Source organism: Molothrus ater, chromosome 4 (assembly GCF_012460135.2).
Source record: "Molothrus ater isolate BHLD 08-10-18 breed brown headed cowbird chromosome 4, BPBGC_Mater_1.1, whole genome shotgun sequence".
Lineage (NCBI taxonomy): Eukaryota > Metazoa > Chordata > Aves > Passeriformes > Icteridae > Molothrus > Molothrus ater.
In genome coordinates, this window is record NC_050481.2 from 54,864,595 (window position 1) to 54,887,949 (window position 23,355).

Sequence of the window (23,355 nt, forward strand, 5' to 3'; positions counted from 1 at the left end):
ACCTAAAAAAAACGAGGAAGAGAAGGGAGTTCTATTTATTTCATTACAAGCCTGATTTTCAAACTCGGGAAGCTCTCTCATTCCAAAGAAAACCCCACAGAAGATACTGACGTTCTCTCTGAGTCTTTGGTAATGTTCCCCAAATTGTTCATATCTTCTTCAATTTGGCAATACAGAGAAAGAGAGTGTTTGTAGACCCATTGCTCTGAATGAACAACACTTGAAACCACAGCTAATCTCATGGAACAAGTTGGTGAATAAGGTGCTGAATAAAGGACTCAGAGCATGGCCCATGGGAAAGGATAAATCCTGCTTCACTGGAGTTTGTGGTAAGGCTGCTATTGATGGAGTTGCAGAAGGGCAGGATCAGGCTCTGTGTTTTGCTTTGAATGCATTTTTCTTAAATGGTAAGGGAAATTAAAATAATTTGCTTCCAAAAATTGTTTTCTCATAACCAATACAAGAGCAGTATGCAGCAGGACTTGGAGGTCCTGAGCTATATTTTTGTTGTTTTGTTGTTGAATATTTTTTTTCTCCTTACATTCAAATCTAAACTGAAATGTTGGCTGAAATCCTTCATGTGTGTTTTCATGTATGGTTCCATAGGCATTGTTTTCCTTGATTTCCATTAACATAAATAGTTAAATAACTGAGGAAACTGGAACTATGTATTACTTCTCTTCATCACATAATTGGTGCTTTGCAGGCCTAATATGCGATATGTTGATTAGTGCTTTTGTTCTATTAAGGAGTTTATTTTTACTGTACATCAAATTTACTACAGATTAGGCTCCTGTATGCAATTCATTAGATGTCTTGCATGTGGTTTTCAAAGTGATGTAAATCTTGCCTCTGCTTGAGAACTGAGTCCTACAGAAAATCATTATACAATCTATGCATGCAATGCCTGTTGTCCTGAGTGAGACACTGAGATGCTGGGGACTTCCAGGGTTCAAAAAGAGCTCCTGGTATTGGCTCTGGAGTGCCAGTACTCCCAGAGTGGTCTAGAACAGACTCTCCTACTGTGTGGGTGGTGCAGAGGGAGTGCCCCAGAGCAGAGGTGTGCTGGGGTGCTGCCCATCTCAGATGCCATTGCTGTGTGTCTGTGTGACACTGTGTCCCCTGAAGTGTCCCCGCCTCAGCTGTACAGCGTGTTGTGTGAAAAAGCACATGCAGGTGTTGGCACATAGAGTCATGTGTGAATAGAAATGGAGCCTGTCATTTCAAAAGTGGTCCATGGTCTTGGGGATTGATGAGAAACTTGATCATCCAGTTATTCCCTGCAACTGCATACCCTGTGAATATAGCATGTATTCCATGTCTAGCGGCAGGGGTGTGTTTTTTAAGGTGATGGTTGTGGAGAGGATTATCTTTTTTTAGGTTTGCTTTATTAAGCCAATCAGAAATGTTCAAAACTAGGAGGTGTTTCTCCAAATCTTATGATCCCACTAGTTAAACAACAGAGGGAGAAGTGAAGCAAGCAAGCAGACTACAGAATAAAATGTGTAAATAAAATACAGTAACAAACTTTTGGTCAGGTAGCATCTTGCTGTGCAGTCAGATTATTGACTACCCAGCCAGTTTTGCTGATATGACCAACATAAATTCATCTTTGCTGCTTTTTTTACTGATGCCAAAAACCAGAGGAGCTCTAGGAAAGGAGAACTGGATTCAATTCTGGTTCATGAATCACATATTGAATTGTCAGGAAAGGAACAAATTCTGCCCCAATTGCCACTATAACTATGATAGGTTGTACTCGTGTGCCTCAGGGCAGAATATGGTCTGAAATGAAATAGATGAGGTCAAAATCTGTTTTCATTGATCACAGAGAAGGCAGTGAAGCTGTAGAGGCAAATGTGACAGGAAAATATTGTCAGCAAGGCCGTTCCTCTTGCCAGTGATGCATCATAGCAAAAAGAAGGCTGTTTGATTTTCAACCTCCATGATGTCTTGGTTGGATTGATAAAAAAATAATCATTCTGTAAGCAAGTAAATTGAACTGAAAGTAAGACCTGGTGATTGACACTGAATTGCAAGATGCCATTCGTTTAGTGTCTTTTTGCACAGAAAAAGAAAGGGCCATTTTGTTTTTGCAGCAGAAAGTTTTGTTTTGGTTTGGTTTTTTTTTTACTTATGTTTTTAGGATCTTGCAAAAGGGAGACAAGGAATGTAGTTTCAGGAATAAACTTCTTTTATTCCATCAGATATATTCTGCAGCCCATTCCATAAAGATGACAATAATAAAAAAGCAAGGGACACAATAAAAGAAACAACTTTCTTTCTGTTAGGGCGGATGGTTTTATAGAATAGATACTGAAGCAGCAAAGAACTGAAAGTGGTTTCTGAGAAGTGTTGACCTCCTTTCATGCCACTTACTGTGAATTAAAGCTGTGAGTGAGAACTAGTTTGGGCATGTGGTACAGCACTTACAGCGACTGCTGCCAAGGAACAAGATTTGTGTTTCTAAGGAAATGCAACAAAAGAAAATGGTTTAAGAGGCAGAGGCTGTCACTGTGTAAAAAAAAGTATCTATTTATGTACAGATAGGAAAAAAAGGGCCAAATTGGGTTATTCTATATGCAGGTTACCACACGTGTAAACTCTTGTAATGTGAGGGTTTAGGGATTGTGCAGGGTTTAGCATATCTCACTCTGTTGGAGTTTACAAAGTTGAGCTAGCTAAAAGCAGTTGTGATCTGCTCTGTGCTTGTGATTGACTGTTGTTTGTCACTCTTACAGGCATTATTATTAACAGTGATCTGCTATAGGAAAGGGATACATTTAGAGCAAGGAAACTGGGTTTTTGTGGCTTTTTCAAGCTCCTTTCTTACGAAACCAAAAGGCAAATAACTTCAGCACTTCTAAACCAAGGCTGCCAAACAGTATCACTTACCACTACCTTTAAGGCTATAAATATCTTAGGACATGACATCCACTCACTGATTTGTAGCAAAGATGTTATGAGAATTGTTCATGCACTGCAGTTTCATTAAGGGTTGAAAACTGTAGCAAAACACTGAGGAAAAAATATTGCTATATTTACACAGTGTCTTAACTCATTTTTTTCACCCCTCCGGGGTTGGAAAGGGAACCACCTGTCTCCTTTGCTGATGTCAGACTGCTGCCTGGAGACATGGTGCTATTGGAAAGCACACGATACTGTACACATTTACACCAAGCTTGTATCTGATTGAGATTGTGCTACGAGACCTGTGAGTTCACAAGTTTCTTCATCATACTCTCATGCATTAAACATGTATTTGAACTCTGGCTTGAAATCCGTGTGATCTTATGATAGACGTATTTATGTAATAGTTAAATGAATGATCATGTGCTCTCCAGCTCCTTTTCCATGCAAATGCAGAGGAAATTGAATATTATAATATTTCAGTGAGATGTCCTCAATAACAAATTACTGTTTAAAATAACCAATATTTGTATGTATATAAATTGCCTAGCAGTTATTTTTGTCTGCTATTTGCATGATATGGAAAAGATTTTTTCTAGCAAACGTTTTAAGCTACTTGGTGCTGCTTTCCTTTTGGAATGATCACAAGGGTGCACATTTAGGGACGTATTTTCCATCTGTTTTTTTGAAGTTGGAAAAGCACATAATTTGGAATAGAAAAGAAGTCTGAAAGTACCCATATTTGAACTGCTATGTGTTTGAGCCATTCTAGGAATTCTTACTCTGTAGCAGTCGGTAAAAGTGAAGGGCTGTATTGTGCCCTTGGATGCAGTATGCAGGCAGGGCTCAAGGCCAGTGGGAGCCCTGTGGGAGTGCCCAGGGGCACACCAGGGCCCCCCTGAGAGTTTTGCTGCTCAGTTACCAAGGCAAGAACCTGAAATGATGAGGGGAGCTCTTTGAACTCCAGCGTTCAATGTGGTCCTGTTGTGGAGGTTTGTTTGAGGTGGGTCCTTCTGCAAAGACCAGGCTTGGGCTTCTCTTCATACAGCCTTGAGTGATGTGCCTGTTGTGGAGACCCACAGGGTCTTCTGTGTCCTGCAGTGGTGGGTGTGGGGCTGACCTTCCATGGAGAGCAGCACTGGCATGATGGTGACTCTTTTCAGAGTGGGGATCTGCACCTGGTGAGCCACAGCTCGCCTACACTCCCTCTGCTCGTCCATAAGCATTGCCTTAGCTCCTCACATCAGCTCACCCTTCTGATGGGACTGCTTGTTGTATGTGGTGAATAAGGATGGTAGAATGTGGTCCTGTTGCTCTGTCAGTGGTTGGATCAAGTTGGGCACCATTTAGTGCAGTAATTTCTCTTAGTTGGGCATTTTGAAAACACTAAAATACTTGGGGACACTAGGGCTCCTGGGAATTCATGGGGCTGGGAACAGCTAGGTAAAAAAGGCTCCAAGAAATGTGAACTGTTGCTGCAAAACCTAAGTAAAAGAGCAGATTTTGGGATAGTAGCATGCCTGGGGTATCAGACTACCCAAATTAAGTTCTGACAAAAGAAGTGGATTTCTTCTTGCTCAGGCCTAGAGAAGTTCTAGACAGCACCAGAGCTGTTGAGATGCTTATGTCTCCTGAGCAGTTCAGGCACAATTCCCGGGGTGTGGAGATAGTTTTCCCTATCAGCTGGATGGGTATTTTCAGCTGAAGGCTGTTCCAGTGGGAAAACTCGTATCAGTGGGTGTTGCTGAAGACAGTACTTCTGGATTACTGTGGGAACCAGTTCATTGCTAGTGTGCACCAAACTCATGGTGGTACAGGGGGAGATGTCAGCATCTCATCTTCCAAGATCTCCTTAATGCTTTTTTATTTTTAATAATTTGTGATTTGTTTAGTGTAGTTCTTCAGTGAAGAACTACACTGTATGTTAGGGATTTTTTTTTTTTTTTAATAGAGATTGAAGGGTAAGGAAAACTGGCCTTCCCTATGCTAGAGACAGAGAAGTTACAGCTAGAAATGAATGCTTGGGTCTTCTGTTTCATCCTCATGTGCTAGCACTATTTTTTTGTATACTAAACAGAGTGTTCTAATGTATGATTCATATTAATTAGGTTTCTGCAAAGTACTGCACACCTCAACTTGAACTGAACCAGAAATAAATATATTGCCATATATTAACATTTTATTAGTTGAGAAGAAGAATAGGATGAAGGCACCTATGTGAAATCCCAAGTATGAGCTTCAGATTGAATTAATGCCAGCAGTGCCTTGAGATTAATTTGGTTACTATGGGTACAGAATAAGAAGTAGTATATCATAATGTAAATATGTTTACTGATTCATTTTTGGCATTAAAAACTAAAACCACATGCAACAACAGCTTCTTCTTACTTGGAAGAAGGTGGGTACATTTTAGTAATTAAGTGAATGTTGCCCTCTGGAAAGTGCCAGTACCCCAGTGGAAGATGAGTGTTTTTCTTACAGAGGATCTGCCCCATCACAAGCAGCAGAACTGCAATACACCAAAAGAGACCTGAAACAAAAAATACTACCAACCCAGAAAGCTGCCAGTCTTTTACAGCTTCTCATTAAATATCTCTTGTAATATTATAGCATCTGTTTCATGTACCATTCAACTGGTCAAATGTGAATTTTCTATCCTTGTGCCACTTCCCATCTCATCAGTATGTAGAAGGAACAAGTTTTGCATCTTAAGATGTTGAAAGCTGAGAAATAATAAAATAATGCAATAGAAATACTATATATTCAGAAAGCAATTATTTTAAGGAGTTTCAGTTTTGACATGGCTAGATTAAGTATGAAGCTTTTTGTTTTTATACTTACTGTCAAGAATGTTGTTAAATACTGATACCACCTCCTAAGAGAACAACTTTTAAATACCAAAATGAAAAGGATGAGCATTAAATATTTTGGTAGATATATTGTGCCATAATGTATACTGTCTTGTTCTTAATACAAGGCACAGTAGGGCTTAATTAAAAAGTGATTGTACGATCTATCACAAACCTGCATTAGGGATATGGATGCCAAGAAAATTAAGTTGAATAGGTGGTGATAATGAAATCGATATTTTATTGAATAGCTTTTATTCCTATGCCTTTGTTTGCTATTCTTGCCTTCCTGTCAGCAGGTAAGACATTTTCCATCCAAAATTCTTTGAAGGAGTTCCTTTAGTCTGATGCTGCTTTATTTCATTATTTTATCAGTCTAAGTTATTTTATTCATTTTTTGACAGAGTAAAATGCCTTGACAAACTTCTGACTCCATCAGGGCAGAGCATGACAGTAAACAAAGAAAAGCAAGTCCTTACAAGCTCGTTCCTGCTAGGAGTAGCTAGCTAACAACTGGTACAAGGGTGATTTTCTATTTCATGTAAGCAAAAGTCATAGTCACTCAAAGCCTCCAGGGCAGCCCCACAACTGGATTTTAGTACAGCTTTCTCCTTTTCCAGCTCCTAGTGTGGCTTTAGGACCTGCTCAGTAAAGTGTTTACCATTAGAGAACAGTGAAATATAGCATAATACCAAGTGAAGAATATATACAATAAAAGTAAGTATTTGTACAGCCTGGGCCAAAATTCCCCTTGATATAACTTCATCAACTTAAATGCTATTGATTTTTCAGGTACCACTGACCTGAAATTGCTGGGATTGTGCTTGGGATGAATTTGACCTATGCTGTTAAGGCCAAGCAGAATCACAGTTTTGAAAGTGTAATGCAAAGAAATAGTTACCGAGTATTCTTTTTTCTTGTAATTCTACACCAGTCACTCACTTCAGTGCACTGTTGCAAAATCTCTTCTTTAGATGGGTAGAACTGTGTCTGCAAGCACTGTAGAAAACAATAAAAGAGCTTATTGTTCCCTTTCATATTTTTAAGAGTGGTGTTCTGCAAACCAGACAGCCTGTGCTTTCTGAACAGAGCTGCCGGGGCAGCCGGCACAGCTTCATTTTCACATCCCCACTTCCTAGGTTCAATGTTGTCAGTGTCCTTTTTGTGGCAAAAATCCAATAGCCAAAAGGGGAGGCTGGTTTCCATGATCTTTCTGCTTGTGTGTCTCAAATGGTTGCATACCACATATTGCAGTGCACTGCACATTGCAACTTGCAGCTTGTCTCATGCCTGGGTGCAGTAGGCAACATGGGATAATGTGCTAGAGGAGAAGACAGGCACAGCACAAGGCTCCTGAAAGCCATGAGAGGCACTGAAAGCTTGTGTTCGTGGTATGCAGCAGTATAGATATTTGAAAGGTTAGGTTCTGTCTATTTTTAGGTAGCCTTCACATTGGAACTGATCTAAAAATGAAGAGGACATAAAAATTGCACTCTCCTGATTTATCAGAGATTTTTGACAAAATGCATTAAAAAAGGCTGTCCTCTGAATCAGAGATTTTTTTCTGAAGTATAGCTGTGCTTCTTGTTTAGAAGAGGAGTCTTTATGTTCTTGATTAAAATGCCAGTGCTGTCTATTTCACTCCAAGATCAGCATTTTCAGATTTTAGCAAAGTTAAAGAAATATGACTTTCCTACTTATTGTTTGGGAAGATTTATTCACTTGTGTAAATGAATTTTAAAAAATTGGCAAGGCCTTTTATCTCATATAAAATAAATCTGAAGATAAATGATCTTTTCCACTAACATCACCTATCATTAAAGTGGCTAAATGAAAATCAAAATGTGTTGCTATTTAGTGCCTGCTCGCCTTTTTACGGGAGATGAAATTGAGCATGTTTACTGGGCAGGAATTGTCAGCGATGCTTCGATTTACAGCATTGTCCAGGATATAAATTAACAACTACCATGTGTTTTCCCCCACTGTCCCTGGAAGATGGTTAGCCCTATCTCCCAAAGTGTACATCTCCAGCTTGCTGTGCATGCTTCTACCCTTCCTTAAAGAAAACCTGCAAACAATATAAAATTGTGCTGCATTGATCTGAAGTGCAAATATTTTTCCATGTCCCTGTAAACCAGAGTTCATGTGAGAATGAAACAGCTGGAGGTCTACCTCCAGAAAACCCCTGGGGATGTGTCGCACTCATTTCTCCAGTCTGTGCAATCTTGGTTTAATAAATTGGTAATAATATTGTGATGAAGTGCTCTTTGGTGTGGGTTTGCTCTTTTATCAGAAGTCTTTTTTTACATAACAACTTGCAACAGAAATTAAAATAATCTTCCATTCTGACAGTTTCCTGTTTTTACTTGGTTCTTTGTTTCTCAGAGAGAAGGGGGAGGCTGCAGTGGGCAGAAGGGAATGGTGGACTCTGATGAAGTCTCTGTTTCAGTGTGAATCCTACACAGTCCTTTCAATGCTTTTGGTTAAATGCATTGCCCTGACTTGCACTTCCACATGTGGAGTTCAAAAGAGCAGAAACAACAAATAGTGTTTAATTGAGCCAGATTGTTGGGGAGTTTTACAATGGTAGAGATCCATTTGTGACAAACATAGAAGTAGCAAACTTGCCTTATTTGTTGATAGACATGAAGTAATGAAAGTACAGTTATAGCTCTTTTGGGGAGGAAGCATGAATCTTCCTGGTACCCCCTCACAAAATAATATATAATCAGTGTCCCAGGGCAAAGATGCTCAGCAAATACTAAATTTCTTGGGAACAAAGATGTCTAACATGGTGATAGCTGATGCAATCTATGTGCTTTATTCCTGTTGTATTCACAGGGGAAAGTTAGGGAAGCCTGAATAGTATGAAAATTAAAAAAAAAAAAAAGGTGGAGGAGTTTCCTCTTTGAACTGTCTTGGTCCCACCATCTGTGATAAGGTCTGATTCAAAGCCTGCCTAAATCCATTTAAAGATTTCCATTCCCTTCCAAAGGATTTAGAGCAGTCACCCCTTCCAGCTACTTTAACCCCCCCTTTTACTTTACTGCATTTTCTCATACAGGTATTGAGGCAAGTGATTTGGATAGAATAAAATTAAATTAAAATAAAATAGTAACTCACCTATACCTTTCTGTGGCTAGTTCTCTCATTCCATCTCTGCACTGGCATGTTTGGCCCTGAGTCAGAGGTGAAAGTACTGACAAATTTCTTGTCAAAAGCATCGCTGGAGGAGGGTCAGCCTCTAAAGGTTTACAGCTGCACTTTGAATAGCTAATAAGCCCTGGGCTAAATGCTTATCTTCCTTTATTTCAGTTATCTGAACTGGGGATGGAGGGAGGATGACATCTCCTGCCATTTGTGCAACTTTTTTAGATTAATATTGCAGCTCCAAGAAAAATTATTAATTGGGCTTTTGAGAAGTGAGTGGAACCATGAAACCCATAGGGATTCCTCTAGCAGTAGTCACTAGTTTGCATATTGCAAGTTAACTGCAATTCATGAAGGGTTCTGGCTAAAAATAACTCCAGGGCTCAATTTTGGCTGGCAGGAACTACTAGTTAAGAGGTCAGGCAAAGCTGATCCTTCAGAAGCCTGGTCTGCATGAGACTGTGGGGTGTTGCAACGAGGTGATGCCTGATCTCTGCTTGGCTTGTCCTTGGCTGACTGAGGAAAATGGGGTGCAGGGGCTGTGGGGACCTGGGAAGGGGACCTTGGCTGAAGCCTGGCAGCTTCAGAGGCCATGCAGTAAGTGCTGGCTGGTGCATGAGTAGAGCTATGCTCTCCACTGATAGGAATTTCCACAAAGGCTCACACTCTTCCACAGGCAGGCATAACCCTATAACAGGTAACTTGATCTGTAAGTGTATTTAAAAAAATCCCACACACTAGGTGTTTTGTGGGATATCTTAATTTTATTTTGTTTGCCTAAAATTGTTGCAGAGCAAATCTGTGGCCTGTACTACTGAAATCCCATCAGATTACTACAGTCCAGAATTATTTCTGCATTAGACTTTGTTTTAATATGAAAAATGCCAAGAGCTAGGCCCAAGAAAAAAGGCTGACTCAGTTCCACTGAGCTCTGTCTGAAGAAAGTCATATTTGAAGATGAGAGATGTGTTGGTAAGGCTGTCTGTCATCTCTAGTTTATTAAAAAGAATTGCTAGGAGGCACTAAAACTGTCCACTGCCTTTCCCTCTGTTCCTTCACTCAAAGGTGCTTCATTCACATCGACTTTACCACAGCGGTTTTGTGTAAAACAAGATTTGATTTTAGAGTATTTAAAGGTTACTGTTCTCTCCAGTGTTGTGCTGCAGCCTTGTGTGCTCCACTGCAGTTGCCTTACCAGCCATTTTAGAGGGGAGATAGCCTATGTTATGAAAATGAGAGATTTTTTTCCTTCCTCTAGCTACTGTGAGTCTCAGTGTGGCAGAGCACACTAACCTCTCTGCACTGCTGTGGCAGCCAGGGCATCACAGCTCCCCTTCAGGCTGGGAGGCCCTGTCTGGGTGCCTAAGTGGCCAGATGGCAAAGCAAACCCCAAATGCAATGTGACAGCTGGGTGGCCACCTCAGTGGAGGCTGGTAGTTTTGCAGGCTGGTAGCTTCCATGAACTTCCTTATTGGTTGAACCGAGGAATCTTTTCTGTACCCTAAGATAACAAATCCTTGGTGGTTGTTTATAGAATCATCCTCTCCAGCTCCCTCTCAGAAAAAGTCAGTAAAAACTAGATTGGCATTCTATGAACAAGTCAGGGAAGAAGAGCTCCAGGGTAATTCTCTTGGTGCTCAGGGGAAAGGGTGCCAGGTGGCTGATAATATGTGTAATGAAAAAGGTCTGGGTGGGGTGTTCCAGAGCTCTGCAGAGTGTTCCAAATACAAGGGGTGTTCCTGAAGCTTCCCCTGTGTGGCTGAAGCTGAGGAAGAAAATTGCCAGTTGTCGGAAGGGCACGAGAATCCCTGCAAGGCAGGAGAGGAAGGGCACAACTTCTGAGTGGGGGCAGATGTTCCAGAGCCCTGAACAGGAATGCCCAAAACCAGTTCTTTGGTCTGATAATATCAGATATGAGCAGGTTTTGGTCACTTCCCAGGGACTTGAATGTGTGGAAGGATAAGGGAATAATAAGAACTTTATGACTTCTTTTGTTCCAAGGAAATATCAGCAGTGAGGTGAGTAAAGGAGAGATGATGAAGATCTGCAACGGTCTGCGATTTTGATGTGGTCCTGCCTGCTCTGCCAACCTGCAAGACAGTGCAAAACTGGAATCTGTCTCCTTGGCTTGCCTGGGTGTCTGTGCTCAGACAGCAGCACAGCCTCCCCAGGAAACGGATGTGTTTACATGGCTCCGTTTCTCAAACATATAGAGGTCATAAATTTAAAGGTAGATACTCTTTTACAGATCAGCCCTTCTGAAAAACAGGAACACCCAAGTGAAAGACATTGTTCATATTCCTTTTAGCAAGCCTGACAAGCTGGATTTTCCTGCAAATCATAGCAAATGAGGGTTCTGGAGAATGCTTCAAATGTTGGAGGGAAACAAGTGACAAATATATTTTTTACGTAATCAGCTGGAGCGGGTTAGTTTTTCTTGTTTATAATGAGTAAGTGAAACATGCTTATAAAGAGACTGATGTTCAGGGAGGTATAAGAAGAATTATAAATTTTCTTGTATTGGGTGCCTGTGATCCTCCTGCTTCACTTGAACACTGCTGGAAGGTTTCAGTACAAACTCCCAGTTACAAAGAGCTGCATGTCTGCAAGCCTGGTTAACGCTGATAATCAGGTAATCTGCACTGATAGTAAATAGTCATAGTCAGGTCCAGCCACATGAACAAGCAAGTGATTTCCCCTGGCATTCAGTGCTCTTTATTTGAGCCCTCAGTCTGTGGAGGCAGGTGTGGCAGAATTCAGCCTGGTGTCAGTAATGTCAGTAACGCATTGCTGTTCGGAGAAAGTTATTTTGGACTCTCGAATATACAGCTCCTCAGACAGCAGTCCATGACCCAGAGCTGGGCCAGGAATTAACTTGGCCCTTGAGTTTTTCAGAGAGCTTGTACAGAGACCTATCCTGGTTTTCTCTGTTAAAAAACCCCCAGATCGTAACTGCCCTAACAAAACTAGAGAGGGCAGATGGCTTTATTCCAGTGTAGAATTACTGCATCAATGAACCCAGAAGTTCAAGGAGTTTGATTCACTGGCTTATGCTATTGAGGGAGTATTCTGGGTAGGATGAACTGGATAAATAAGGAAAAGAAGATAAGAAAGGAGGGAAAAAAGACCAAATAAATAGGATAGAAGTGGAACAGAGACAATGGACTGGAGAACAAATACAGGACTGCGCAAAAAATAAGAGTAAAGATGCACAGAAGGAAGATTTTTAATAAAAAATTAATAGAGTACACATACTTTATATAGAACACCATTCACACCAACATATCTTTGGAGTGCAATTTGCTCTTTTGTATACAGCATTGACTGAACTTTTGCTGTAACTCTTGGAGAGTTGAGCAGAAAGGGTTGAGTTGGTGTGAGAACTGATTTGCCAACCTCATCTGTCTGAAACTCCAGGACTATTTTTATGTACAAGTTTGCTTTTCCTTACTCCCCTAGGAAAGTAGTAAACTTATCCAAAAATCAGTGAATACCATAGTCTTGGGGGCAAGGAAAGAAAATATTTCTTCCTCAGTGCCATAATTAAGGGACTAATTTTTGGTCACAAGGTCTCCAAAATCAGTAACTTCTTTGAGAAACCTAAATTACAGGGAATAAAAACCTGACCCACAGCTAAAAAATGTGGGTGAAAGAGGAGGATAAAATGATTGCTGAATCTAGGAAAAAGTCAAGGACAGAGGGCTTGAAGGTTTTGGTCTTTGATTTGTATTTCCTGTTGTTGCAGGCAGCCATACCTTCCAGTCCTGTTAGAAACGTATCAGAATTTGGGAATTAGTGCCCAAATGTTGTTGGAAGGCTTACCAGAACTTTCTTGAATCATGGCCCTTAAAGAAGAAAAGGCAAAATTTGGGGATTGCTGAGACCTGGTAAAGACTAACCTGAAAACAGGGGAAATGCAGTGTGTGAAGAGGTGGTCTGATAAAGGACATTTCACCAGGGCAGTTTGTGTCCAACAGACCTGCAGACTTTGTCAGCTGAAGGAGGGTTTCTTTGTATGTTTGTTATGGAACCAAATATCGTGTGTGTATGCGCTCAGATATTGCCCCACAAAAGATGCTTGTGCAATTCTTTAGTGTTGTCAAAACAGAGCGAAGAGCATTGCTAAAGCTTCTAGGGAATGTTCAGAAGACAAGGTTTCCTTTGAGGAAGCAGCTTAGGTGCTGGCTGGGTTTCACAGGCTTCATTTGCATATGTGGAGGCTGTGTGCTTCCAAACTACACCACCACTGCAGCTGTCTTCCTTGCTTTTCTCCTCCTTGGGGCACTGTACTCAAAACCCACAGTAAAACATGGGGAAAAAAGATCCTAGCGGGTAAGTTTATACTATGGCTGGGGTTACACACTGCAGTTAAAAATAAATAAAATTCTTCCCAAGCAATGTGGAACCCTTGTTGAAATCTCAGTCTTTTTAAGTTGGAGTTTTGCTTTGTGTCTCTTCCAGGTAACACTGGAACTGCCAGCAAAGTTCAAGCTATAATGTGGACAGGGCCATAGAAAAGCTCTGGGGCTCTGTAATTATTACTTTTGGTTGCTCCATCTATAGTGCACTAGAAAAGTTCTTTAATCTCTAAAGCTTGTATGGTGAGAGCACCACTAAGGTCACAGTTTATATTTATCAGTTAACTTGCTAATTTGAAGGGAAAGCATTCAAGTGGAAATGTAGAAAATAGAAACAACATGAGCAGGTCACAATATCCAAAACAGCAATATGAAATGTTCCAGTGTAAATACATTTCTATAAAAGGTGTGAATGAAACTTAAAAAAAAAAACAAACCCAGATGATGGATTCGGCACAGTCAATGAACACAATTATAAGTAGGTATTGAAGGAGAGGATTCCACCAACCATGGATCCACAGATAATAATTAATAAGAACCAACTGTACTCCAGGCAGGCAGGTGCCCAGTATTATTTCACAGTTGACTGTTCAGGGGGTAGAGGTACTCACCTTTGCCACAGATCTTAATAATTTACTGCAGTTTTATCATTAAATCAGCATATAATTGGGAAGGAAATTAGTTTGGTTTTAAGAGCAAAGCAATACCGTTAATTTAATTATTTGTAGGAAAGGATTTCTTTAGTTATTTGGTATTTTGCTTTGGTGTTTTTTATTTTAATTAAGTAAAGTAAAAACAATGCCATTTTTGTCATCAGTGCTTGGTGAAAATATGACAGTGTGATATGATTTGCAACTTAAGCACAAACTCAGAAAAATGTACATTTTATCAGGACTGGCAATAATGAATTACAAGGAAGCATAAATAAGCTAAGAATATATCTGAGACCTCCTACCATTTCTGAAGGTTCCAGTGTCTGTGGGGAAAGGCTATTTCAAGAATTGTACTTCTTATTTATTTTTTTCCTCTCAGCAAAATTGCCATAGCCTTGTATAATAATTGAATTCATTTAGTCTTTAGAATACTCAAGTTTGCAAATAACAATGAAAATGAATATTTCATGGCATGGAGGATGATAAGCTATAGTTTTGTAACTTTCACTGGTAGCCCAGCACAAGGAAGCCAGCATTTACATTTCACGAGAATTTTTGCACCCAGATAATATAAAGAACTGCAGCTTAAGACAGTAAGCAGGCAGGTGGGGATAGTTAAACAAGACCTTTATTTTTGGGTTTTCTTTCCCTATTTTGGACAACAATTTACAGTTCAGCTTTATACATGGAATTTGTTGTGTACGCAATGCAAAGGAGCATCGTAAACCAGTTGCACCTGCAGCAGCCCCTATTGTCTGGGAAGGGCTCTGACGGGGAGACAGGTGTTAGCAGTGCGTCTGGATTTTCACACGACAAGAGATTTTTAATGAATTTCTTTTCAGTGAATAAACACTGTGTTCAGGTCGGGCGGGTGCAGCAGCGCGCCCCGAGGCAGCTCACAGAGGCGGGCGGGGGTCGCGGCGGCGGTGGGCAGGACGGAGGCAGCTCCTTGTCACAGCCATGGTTTGGTGGGGAATGCACGGAGACAGGGCAGTGATTAAAGAGCAGCTCCAAGTACTGTAATCCATCTGGGAACAGGATCAGGCTTCCCCCTCGGAGCAGGTGAGATAACTGTAGCCACATTTTTTATAGATGCTGAGTCCATGTCAGAGAAATGCTGGGCTGGGGGGTGTGGGGGGGGGGCGGGGTTGCCGAGATATTTACCGTGCAAAAACTAACTTGAGTTGCAATTGTCTATGAGAAACCATAAGCTAACCAAAATACTCGGGGAGGTGCAAAATCCTCGAGTGCAAAAAAATAAAATGTTGGGAGGTGGTGTAACTTTTGCCGAACTCTGGGACAGCCTCTCCCAACAGAGGCGGGGGAGCGGTGCAGGCTCGGGAGAGGTGCTCGGGCTGCTCAGAGCACGCAGGCTGTGGCTCGGCTGGGAGTCCCTTCACTTTTTCCTTCTTATAAGCGCAGCTCTGCCTATTGTGTGCTGGGCTGTGGGGCGAAGACAAAGGAAGCAAGCTAAGAAATTAAAAGAGATGGGGAGGGATAGGAGCTGTGCTACGGCAGGAGCAGCGTTCCGGGGGTGTGGCGTGGAGATCTGCTTTGAATCGCAGCGTGTTGCCGCGGCCGCCGAGGTCTGAGCGGGTTTTGCGAAGATTTACTTCACTTCAGGCTGGGTCTGCCCCTGGCTGACGTCACGGGCTGGAGCAGCGGCTCCAGAAGGCTGGATGAGTGACAGCCCAGCCTACTTTTTAATAGCTTTGTCATGTGACGGGGAACAGTAGTAAGACAGGTGCCTTCGCTTCACTCTCAGAGAGGGTCTCGTTGCCTGCATGAGTGTCTGCTGCCTGCCTGCCTGCCTCTGGACTGTAGTTTGCCAGCTTTCCTGCCGTCGCTCCGCAGCTGGATGGCGTGGGACATGTGCAACCAGGACTCTGTATGGAGCGATCTCGAGGTGAGCAGAGCGCGGCGTGGGCGGCCGTGGGTGCCGGCAGCCGGCGGGGCCGTGGGCTCGGCGGGGCACCGGCAGGACGGCCGAGGCAGCGCACTTTGCAAACAAGTCCCTATCTTATCTTAACTCCGCTAAGTTTGCTATTTTAAGGTTACTCTGCGATGCCTTGAGCAAATCAAAGCTGAGCTCCTGTCATCAGTATAGTATCTCCTGCAGTTGGAAACTATTTTCATGTGCCTCTGGCTCGCTTTCCTGTCATATGCAATATTTATGCTCTAAGATATTGATATGAATCGGTGTCTGGAGTGGCGTTTCCATTGGCGCTCAGTGGCCTGGTTGGAAAAATGCCATGTTTATTTAGAATAAGATGAATATTTCTTAAAGAAAAAAAAAAGTTTTAATTAACTCATGGATTCATATTTTAATTCCTTGTTTCACTGTGCTCTGTCAAAGGTTTTTTCCTTGTTTATCAGCTGCAGAATGCAAACATGCACACAGGAGTGAATACCCTGTTGTTTGGCTTTAGATGCTTTTAAAAGAGATTTCTGGAAGGAGACGTTTCCTTGCTACTTGTGGTGTTGGAATACTGACGCTGTAGCTAATGCCCCGTAGAGCAGGGTTTGCAGTCAATCTGAGTAGTCCAAGAAATGGTTAAATCCCACTGTACAGCAGAGACAACAGGATGAACCATGAGAATAGAGTTTATGCAGGACTGTGAACTGCTGCTGCTGCCGCCGCTGCTGCTGCTTGTGTAAAAATAGACGGCAATACATCAAATCCACAGCTTCTGCTGGCTACAATTCATAAAGGAAAAAATAAAAAAGGCAAGCAGCCCCGTGGTAATCTCTGGAGTATAAAGTTAGGTTTGAGGATTTCTGCATATTTGCATTCAGCAAAATGGAGCATTACCTGAAAGTTTGGGCAACTTGCGAAGCGAGGCAAACTTTCTTTGGACCCCATGAAGAGGAATCCCAAATACAGACCTGCTCAAAGGAACTAATCCTCTGGATTCAGGCTTGGAATAAGTGCTTAAAATGCTTCCCTTGGGCAATGGGGGAGGGAAAAACAGGTTACAGGCAATGCTTTTTAAATAAGATGTTCATGCTGTAGAGAGCTGAGCTACCCGTCTAAAGTGAACCGTTTCCATGTTCTCCAGTAAATTTTTCCTATCTGGCAGAGCATGTGTGTGGATTCTCAAGTCATTTTGTCATGTTTTAAATATTTGCAGCTTGCCATTGTATCCACAGATTTGTGTTTGCATATTGTAATTGGTCTTATCTTGTTTTGATTTCTTGGTAAAGTGGAATAGATATGGATAATTCATATGTCCTGTAGCTATTATGAGTCAAGGCAGTAAGTGGATGACTTTCTGGCTCCAAAGTCCTAATTGTTTCTGAGTAGCTGGAGTATCCTGTGGGTTGTTGTCTTGCTTGTAGCATGGGGTCTCAGCTGCCATAGCTTCATTTTTCCATCGTGTATTATTCTTAATGCTGCTAGGAACTGATTGAGGAACCAGCTTATAAGGAAATACTGAAGAATTATTTTAATCGCTAGTTCCTGCAGTAATTTCAAGCTAGTAACAGAATAGATAATTTATGTCAATGACTTTTTCATAGTGCGGAGAGAAAAAAAAAAAAACAAAAAAGAGTTTGATCTTAATGTTAATTGTGTGGTGGATAGATTAACTGTGGGTAGGATTTTGCCAGTGTGCTCCTGCATTGCACTTCCTGTAGCAACACTAGCGTCTGCGTGCTGCTTTGGCTCAGGGGATCACCTATACTGAGCTAAAATAATGCAGGCAGCAAGCACTGGAGGCAGCTTTCATTCTTTGAATCATTAATATTTGCTGTCAATGTTAAATGTATTATATTCTCGCTCACATAATGACAGGACGGCGTGTTGTTTAATAAAGGCCTGCATCACTGTAGCTGATCAGCGTCCCCAGTGCTTCACAGCTTAATGAAGGTGATGTACAGTAAGGTTGTGAAGATTGATAGAGAGAACCCACATGACACACATTTTGTCAAGTCTCTCTTTCCTGAGTTCATCCCCTTGACACTTGGAAAAACTTGTTAAAAATAAAACAAAGATTATATTTTCATTAATATAATTAATATGGCATAAGTCCAGTCGTCTTCTTTTTTTTTTTTTTAATTTACCTTCAAAGGCACAAAAACAGCCAAAAGGTTAATGGAGAATTATACTTAATTATAATGATTCATTACCATCAGTGCAGTTAAGCTAATTTACTGTTTGCGTCTGAACTAAGAGAAAAAAGGTCTGTTGGAGTGAAATAACACACAGTAATTAGCCTTTTGTGTTTAGTGACTGCTTTATCCTCCTAAATGTTACTGTAAAATTAGGGCTATAGTTATGGAATAACTATCATATCAAATAACAGTGGGAAGACAGTAAAATGTGTGCTAGCAATGCAGGTGCACCTGTTACAGATGTATAGGCAAACAGCAAATATCAGCGTGTCAGATGAGGACAGTTTTAGGACTTGGGAGTGTTAAATCTGGCATCATCCAAAGGCCAAATATAAATTAATAACAGGAGCACTTGCTGCTAATGTGTCTCAGATTAATGTGCTCTGTGTGCTCAGAAGCATAATGTCATATTCAGAAACATTGATTTTATTATCATGTCAACATTGGCAAGGCATATATACTTCATTTCAGCAGTTACATTTTTAGGTGACATTGCAGTCTCTATAGGTAAATGGAGGCTGCGATAAGCAGGATTTCTTTTAATACCATTGTTTATGTTGCTTCAAAAGCCCACTGTAGGAACTTAAAAATGCAGATTAGCAAAAGTAAACATGTTTAAGTAGGTGGTTCACAGGGTGAAGCTATTTTTATAAATGAAAGCAGTAACAGATCAGCAGGATACTTTAGAAGTCTATGGCATCAGTTATAAGCTACTGACCTCCAGAACACAAACCTGAGAATGATGCTGAGAATCTACCTTTTCAGTCAAAAACTAGATTATCCTTTAATGAGATCAGAGATTTCGGCCAAGCATCAAAAAAGGTCATCTCCGTATTATAAGATTGCTGCCAGAAGGTTGTGTCTCGCACTAAAGAAGAGGAAACTCTCTAGTTTTGGTTGGTTTTTTTTTGTCTTACACTCAAAATAATGGTAAAAAAATTCATATTTAAAAGAAAAAAGTTACCATTACTTATGTGGGATTTTGACTTCTTATAGTTCTACGGCCCCTTAAATAATAGGAAGAAAAACAACTGCTGTTTCAGAGCCTCGTTTTGCAGCCTCTCAGCTTCCTTGCCCCTTGGCCTACTCTATGATTATCTTGTAGTGTCCTGGTAGACGTAGAAGTTGTCTGATAAATTATAGCTCGCACCAGCTGCACCGAGTCTTTGTGCCAATAGACAAAATCTTTGCTCACGGCTGCGCTGCTGCATCCAGCCCGTGCACTGCAGACACACGGAGATTCCAGGGACAAAACCATCAATGAAGTGCACCTTCAGCAGCTCTTGCTTGCATTGTTGTTCAGGGCGGTCCTTGCGAGAGTGACATAACCAGCATTGAGCGACTCACATCCATGGGCACTGTTAGTGCCCTGCAGACCTCTGCCTTCGGAAATCGGCGCTTTCTCCATTGACTTCGGTCCAAACAGAAGTTGGGAAATCATTCAAACCACCCAGTCACTGACAGGAGCTGCGGAGCTGACAGGATCCTGCTGTTGGCCATCCTTAACGCAGTGCTAGAAATACGGTAGATGCCCTTAGACTCAGTTGACTTTAGATGGCTTTTAACCATTCAGGTGCCTCTGCAGCTCCACGTGTGCCTTGCAGTGTGCCCGTATCGACGTAGATGTTCGGGGATGAGTTACAAGGATCCACCGAGCAGTGCAGTAGGAATTGCTTAATTGAGCAGCATTGACATATGGGACTCAGCTATTTGCCAAACTGTTACTACATGTTTTCTATAATTAGGAAATGGTTTTGGTGGATACTCTTAACATTTCAATTGCTGTGTTGAAGTGGATGTATGTTATTAATTTTTTCTTCCTTAGTAGGTCAGTCAATACCCTATCTTAGCTTCATACTGGCATATAAAAGGATGCTTACTCTAGGTTTGTTTTTATTTATCCTCACTCTCTTCCTAAGTTGTGCAGACAAAAACATTTTGCACTGCTGAGAGGATTCCTGCAGACTAGACTTTGTTTACGGCCTCAACCCCAATGTTTCACAGACCCTCTTTTAGGATTACTGAATCAGAGGCTGCTAGAAGAGGAAAATCCATTTGGTTCTCTGAGTACAGCTTCTTTCTGGGGATATTTAGGAATCCAGCCGGGATAATTGATGTGTTCACACCAAGCAGGTGAAAGGCCGCATGAACTAACTATGCCCATCACTGAGAGGAGAATATAGGGATATTTCAAGCCATACTTTGGTTGCCAGGACCTAATGCAAAACTGGGTGGCTGTGGTTTGTGCATCAGGAAAAGAGCACAGCAGCATCACTAACCCATACTTTTTTATGCCCATATGGTAGCCACTGTCATGAGTGGCTGTAAGGATTACAGTAAGGTTCTGTAGAAGTGAAAGTGTGACTGTCTCCAGCTTGAGCTAGCCTCCAGGGCTGAAGGTTGTAACAGCCTGTGCCTCTTTTAACCTGAATGTATCAGGAAATGCGTGACAGACCTTGCCCAGAGGTATTCATCTGTAACTTCTACCTGCACTGGTTCACTCTGAAAGGAGAACAAGGCCATGCTTTGGCCTCTGCTATTGGATTTAAAGCTTTGAATATGATAATTATCAAATGGGAGGGTATAGGGAGAAGGAAGGTCATCTTTCCTGGACAGAGATGCGATAGAGAAGGCAGCTTATGCCCTGCTTATGCCCTTTTTTCTGCCCCTTTACATACCTATGTTAGAGCTAACAGTGACCGAATACTATGTGTTTCTTTTTTCAGAAAACAAAGTCAATCCTAGTGACCCTGTGCCATAGCTTAATTGAGGCTTAATTCTTATCACATGATATTAGTTAATAGATTCCCGGTAATTAATGAAACTATTTCTGTGTTGCTGTATCCTGCAGTGTGCTGCTCTGGTTGGTGAAGACCAGCCTCTTTGCCCAGATCTCCCAGAACTTGACCTCTCTGAACTAGATGTGAATGACCTGGATGCAGACAGCTTTCTGGGGGGACTCAAGTGGTACAGCGACCAGTCAGAGATCATCTCCAACCAGTACAGCAATGAACCCGCCAATATATTCGAGGTAAGGCAAGATGATGCAAGTGCATGTTGCAAAGTCCTTGCTTGCTTTTTTTTCTGGTTTGGTTTTTTTTTTCTTTTTTTTTTCTTAGCCTGGTGGACAACAGTTTATTATTTTTCCACCATTAAGAGACAAGAAAACTGCTGGTGTATTACAGATTCTGACTGGTTCCATTAATCATCATGATCAAAACCAGACCTGCGATCTGAAGGGTGTGTAGGGGAAAGCCTTAAAAGCATTTAAATGAAACTTGTGATCTTTGAGAGGAAACAGCTAAAGAGTACCTAGGGCACACTGCCCTGTGGTGTCATGATGAGGAGTTGCACTGTTGTCAGCTACAGAGCAAAACAGGAGTTGAAGCTTGTTTGTTGTCTTCCACTTGAATTCCTCGGCAAGAAGCAGAGTGCTGCACAGCAGCTAGCTGATGAGTAGCTGGAACATTTCTAGTAAAGATTTTTACCACTCAGAGCCTTACTGTGCAAGTTACTTGCACACAAATTGAGAGATCTGCAGTTTGTTTATGTTCAGGGGAGAGGAAGGGTGAGTGTGGCAGAGAAGGCAGTGAGGGCTGTCAGTAGCTCAGGGACCAGCTCAGGGTTCTGATGTTTCATAGATCTCCTGGTGAAGAGCAATCTAAAAGTAAAAGTCAGAGGGTGATAGGAGAGATTTAATTGTTTTCTTTTCCAATTGTGCATTGGGGGTTAGGGTGTGCGAGAGGAGGGTTACTGTCTCTTTGTCTCGGGTCTTCTTTCTTTTGTTGTGTAAAGCCTTCATAATTCTCCACCTTGTGGTTTCAGGCAGCCATGCCCCTCCTAAACTCTAACCTCCTTCCCTCCTTGTTGATAGGAGAGGCCATAGATCGTTCACTGACTGGGAAATTGAACAGTAAATTGATTAGCTGGCAGGAAGACCTTGTACAAAAGCAAGCTATGGGTGCTGTTTCTCACACACCAAGTAGCACAGCTCCAGGAAGTACAGCTAGCTCGCTGGTTCCGGAAAGCCCCAGATTATCATGGTAGAATTTTAAAGGCTGGAAAAAATTAACTGAAATGGTATGGTAAAATGCTTACCTGGGATATGATGTCCTGAATAAAATTCTCCTTTTTTTATATACACCTCTAAACTCAGTGATCTCCATGATGTAGATTAATTGCTCTGGATTTAAACCAGTGTAACTGGTAGCAGAAACTGGTCTTCTCTGTTTAGTTTCTGTAATTTAAATCCAAGAAATTTGGAATTAATTTTATTTTAATCCAATCAGCTCTGCAAAGCCTTGTGCTCAGGACCTCTTTTTTTTCTTTAGTTGTATAATGTTCCACACTTTGTTTTACAAAGTTTCCAAATCCTGTCTGGTTCTTGAATTGCAGTTGTACTGCCTCAGGCAGGGTAGGGCATGTTGGTGGCGGTAGGGGGGCAGGGTCCACATTTGCAGCAACTGTGATGGAGACTTGTTTTGCTTTTTTTGTAACTGAGGACGCATATTTTTTCCACGTTCATCAAAAACCAAATGCAGAAGCATTTTCCTTTAGAAAAAGTCAGTTGAAGATGCAGACTTTCAAAGTGTAAGTAATTCCAGATTCCAGATAAGTAATGCGATTACGTATTTACCAAATGTAAGCATACAAATTATTCCAGTAAAACCAGTGGAACTTGGCTTCATTTCTTGTCCCATGTGTTACTGCCTGTCTGCTCTGATGGCCACAGCTGCTCAGTATTAAGTTGTCCCAGATAGGTAGAGACTGTTCCCCTACACACCTTGTGTAGGAAACAATTCCTGTGCTGAAAATCGAAGCATGTTGCAAACTGCAGGACGACCAGATAGGCTGGTAGTTAACCTCACTGGGAGATGGTGACAGGAGCAACATCTCATGGGCAAGTTTGGGTCTGTCTGAGGATGAGCTGCCCGAGTGTGAAGAAACAGGGGAATATGTGTGGAGAGACAGGGGCAATGCTGCTGGGGGAATGAATCTACACAGCAAGTAATAGGTCAGAAATAATAGTTTGGAAATGAAATATGCTGCTTCTTTCCTGACACACAAATTCTGTTGTTTTCTCTCCTCACACTCATTGACTTCAGCTGCAGGCTGCATTGCTGTCTCATCACAGCTTGGCCCATACTTACCTGTAGGGACAAATTGTGCCCTAATGGTATTTTACAATACTGCAGTGCAAAATTAGACTATTTTCAGCTTCTTAGAGTGTTGTATTTACATTTCTTGGTTGCTTGGCCTAGGAAGATGGGAATGAAACAGTTATTTTCTCCTCCTGTGCATTAACCCTGTCCCCATTTTCCA

General features: G+C 41.5%; 1 protein-coding gene across 2 annotated transcripts in view; it reads left to right on the forward strand.

Moving 5' to 3' along the window:
- PPARGC1A (PPARG coactivator 1 alpha) overlaps positions 1-23,355 on the forward strand; it is a 365,416-nt gene that overhangs the window by 280,744 nt on the left and 61,317 nt on the right. Inside the window, exons 1-2 of one of the 2 annotated variants that reach the window (XM_036381991.1) lie at positions 15,675-15,826; positions 20,885-21,064. In XM_036381991.1, the coding sequence (XP_036237884.1) occupies positions 15,779-15,826; positions 20,885-21,064 (228 nt within the window). In that variant the 5' untranslated portion in view covers positions 15,675-15,778. Of the gene's footprint in view, positions 1-15,674; positions 15,827-20,884; positions 21,065-23,355 lie in introns of those variants that run through there. The other variant, XM_036381990.1, reaches the window with a different exon arrangement.